The sequence below is a fragment of the Acyrthosiphon pisum genome, chromosome A1 (assembly GCF_005508785.2).
Source record: "Acyrthosiphon pisum isolate AL4f chromosome A1, pea_aphid_22Mar2018_4r6ur, whole genome shotgun sequence".
Taxonomy (NCBI): domain Eukaryota; kingdom Metazoa; phylum Arthropoda; class Insecta; order Hemiptera; family Aphididae; genus Acyrthosiphon; species Acyrthosiphon pisum.
Window position 1 is genome coordinate 130,122,638 of NC_042494.1, and position 2,712 is coordinate 130,125,349.

General features: G+C 30.5%; 1 protein-coding gene across 1 annotated transcript; it reads left to right on the plus strand.

Annotated features, from left to right (window-relative positions):
* The first annotated feature begins 240 nt into the window (after positions 1-240).
* On the plus strand, positions 241-957 carry LOC103310269. The gene has a single exon (XM_008187948.1). It carries the CDS (start codon positions 241-243, stop codon positions 955-957), a length of 717 nt encoding a protein of 238 aa, XP_008186170.1.
* The last annotated feature ends 1,755 nt before the right edge of the window (positions 958-2,712 follow it).

The following is a 2,712-nucleotide window of genomic DNA, read 5'->3' on the forward strand; positions in this document are numbered from 1 at the left end:
ATTTAAATTTACAACATTTTTTTATTTATTTTGAAAGTGGAATACAAAGTCAAATAATAATAAAATATAAAATCGATATGTCATTCCCTCAAAAATATTATTTTCTATCTTTTTTGTAATAGGTAACTTTGCTCTAAGATTACTTAAACGCATAGAAAAAATGATTTTGAGTAAACGCGTTTTGTCTATGTTGCGCGTGGGCCAGAGAGAGAAAACGAATAGTGCGCTGACATCCTCTTAATGGGTTTCCAAAATTTTTGTTTGACTGAAGTGAGACGTCAATATTGGCCCTTACTGGGTACGGCAAATGCACGAGCAGTAGTACGACGGTGTATCAAGTGCATAAGAGCTTGTCCGCGATTTGATCAACCACTAATGTCAGTTCTTCCGAAGGACCGTCTTCAATGTGCGAGGCCGTTCACAATTACGAGCATTGATTTTGCTGGGCCTGTTTACGTACGTAGTGGTTTAAGACGATTCCTCGCAAAAAAGTCGTGGATTGCCATATTCCTTTGTTTTTCTACAAAAGCTATGCATTTGGAATTGGCTGAAGATATCTCTAGCTCTTCGTTTTTAGCTGTTCTTTGCTGTTTCATGGCCCGACGAGGAAAATGTGCCAAAATCTACAGTGACAATGGGACAAATTTTGTGGGAACTCAGAAGGAACTCGTTTCGATGATGAGAAAAGCTAGTGACCAAGTTATAAAAGAAGGTATTGAATGGCACTTCAACCCTCCTTCAGCCCCACATTTTGGAGGTCTTTGGGAGAGTGCAGTAAAGAGCACCAAACATCACTTAAGAAGAGTGATGGGGGAGCATAAGCTTACGAGCACTGAGTTACGGACTCTCCTTTGCCAAATAGAAGCTTGCTTTAACTCAAGACCGATTACTCCGCTTAGCAGTGATCCATCCGAGATGGAAGTATTAACACCGGTTACAGTTTCTTATTTTTGCTGACGATTTTAAGCTCTTCCTTAAAATGAGTTCTGTTGATGATTATCCGCATCTCCCGGAATATTATATCAACACAACGAACTGGGGCCATACTATGACTAGAGATGGGAGCTCAGTAAATTTACCTAGAAAATTTTACCGATAATTTCTTTATCCAGTAAATATTTTTTTACAGTTTTAAAATTTGTATTGTGGTGCATTGAAATGGTTAGCTTAGTTATAAAAATATTATTGAGTTAGTATTAAATTTACTAAATAAAAATATTATACAGTATTAAAAAATGTACGTAAATTTAAGTAAAAATTACCAAAAAAAATGTTACTGTAAAATTCCCATATCTAATTATAACCTATTCGTGAATGATTACTCCTTTAGTATTTAAATATTTCATTGATGTGGTTAACCTAACTTCATCTATACATGAGTTAGTTGATCTTGGCCTAGTGGCCTACCCGGTATAGATGTGGAGTGGGTGGGACTGTGGGAAGGAAAGCGCGTTATCCGATAATACGTTCATCCGATTAGACTATATTATGACAGTCAAATGTTTAATTTTATAAAAAAAACATATGACAATTTACATACTTTTAAGAAATAGATTATCATCACGTCTTTCGTACTTACCAAATTGCTTTGCATAACAGTAGTTTTGAAAACTGAAGACGTCTATAATATATCATATTAAATATAAATAGTTTATAATTGTAATATAAATATAATTCGTTTAATGTACAAATATGATACTAATAAAGTAATAAGTAATAATTGGTTGTTTGGATACAATCATCATAAAATAGTTTTACATAGGTATTTTATCAAGATTAAATAAAAAAAAGTTATTAATATCTTTATCAGATCACATTTTATTATAAAAAATAGCCACAACGAAAGTTTTTTGTTATTTATAACTATATAGGTACATACCCGTAAACCCATATTTCTTTAATTCCTCTATTAAAAAAATATTATTATTTTTTTAATAAAATTAAAATTGAATTTTCATGGTTTTTAATCAAGTAGCATGACAATAACTAATTAGAATAAAAAATTTAACTTTGAAAAATCCAATAATTAGTGCTAAATAATAAAATAATAAATATCTAACTTATTAATAATGCGTAGGTAGGTGGATACTTTAGTTAGCTTTAATGTAAGATAATATTAATGACTATAATGATATAGATCCGATATCATGCTCAAGCTAGTGCAGCGACAGTCTTTATTAAATATTTATTTATATGTCTTGTCACAAATTTAAAACTATTTTTCTGGATCGGAAAAAAGTATTATTTTAATGAATAAAATATACAAATAAAAGTATTCAAATACTTTTATTCGAATACATTTATTCTAATACTTTACAAGACTGTGCAGCGTATACGCTATACTGCTATAGTACCTATAGGTACTTAGGATTTTTCTGCTCTGACTACATATTATTTTTATGCTCTCTTCCGCCTCAATTATAAAAAAAACTTACAACACATGTCATAATATTATATATACATCCACTTGCCCACCTTTTTTTTTTTAGTTACACCAAAAAATCAAAATCAATTTCATCAAAAACTTGTAGTATCTTGCATAAGATTTTCGTTTTTCCTAATTTTTTTTTTTTGTTTTCCTCGTTGCTTTTGAAATCTACTGAAAATTTTCTATTTTTGACTTCTTTAAAGTAACTACCAATTAAATTCACTTTCCCACGAAAATATGACTGATGTTGTAAATCGAAGCATTATTTAATTTCAGCTATTTAT

What these genes read in the sequence shown, in the direction of transcription:
- LOC103310269 (XM_008187948.1), top strand. Translation starts at nt 241, where the DNA reads ATGGGTTTCCAAAATTTTTGTTTGACTGAAGTGAGACGTCAATATTGG.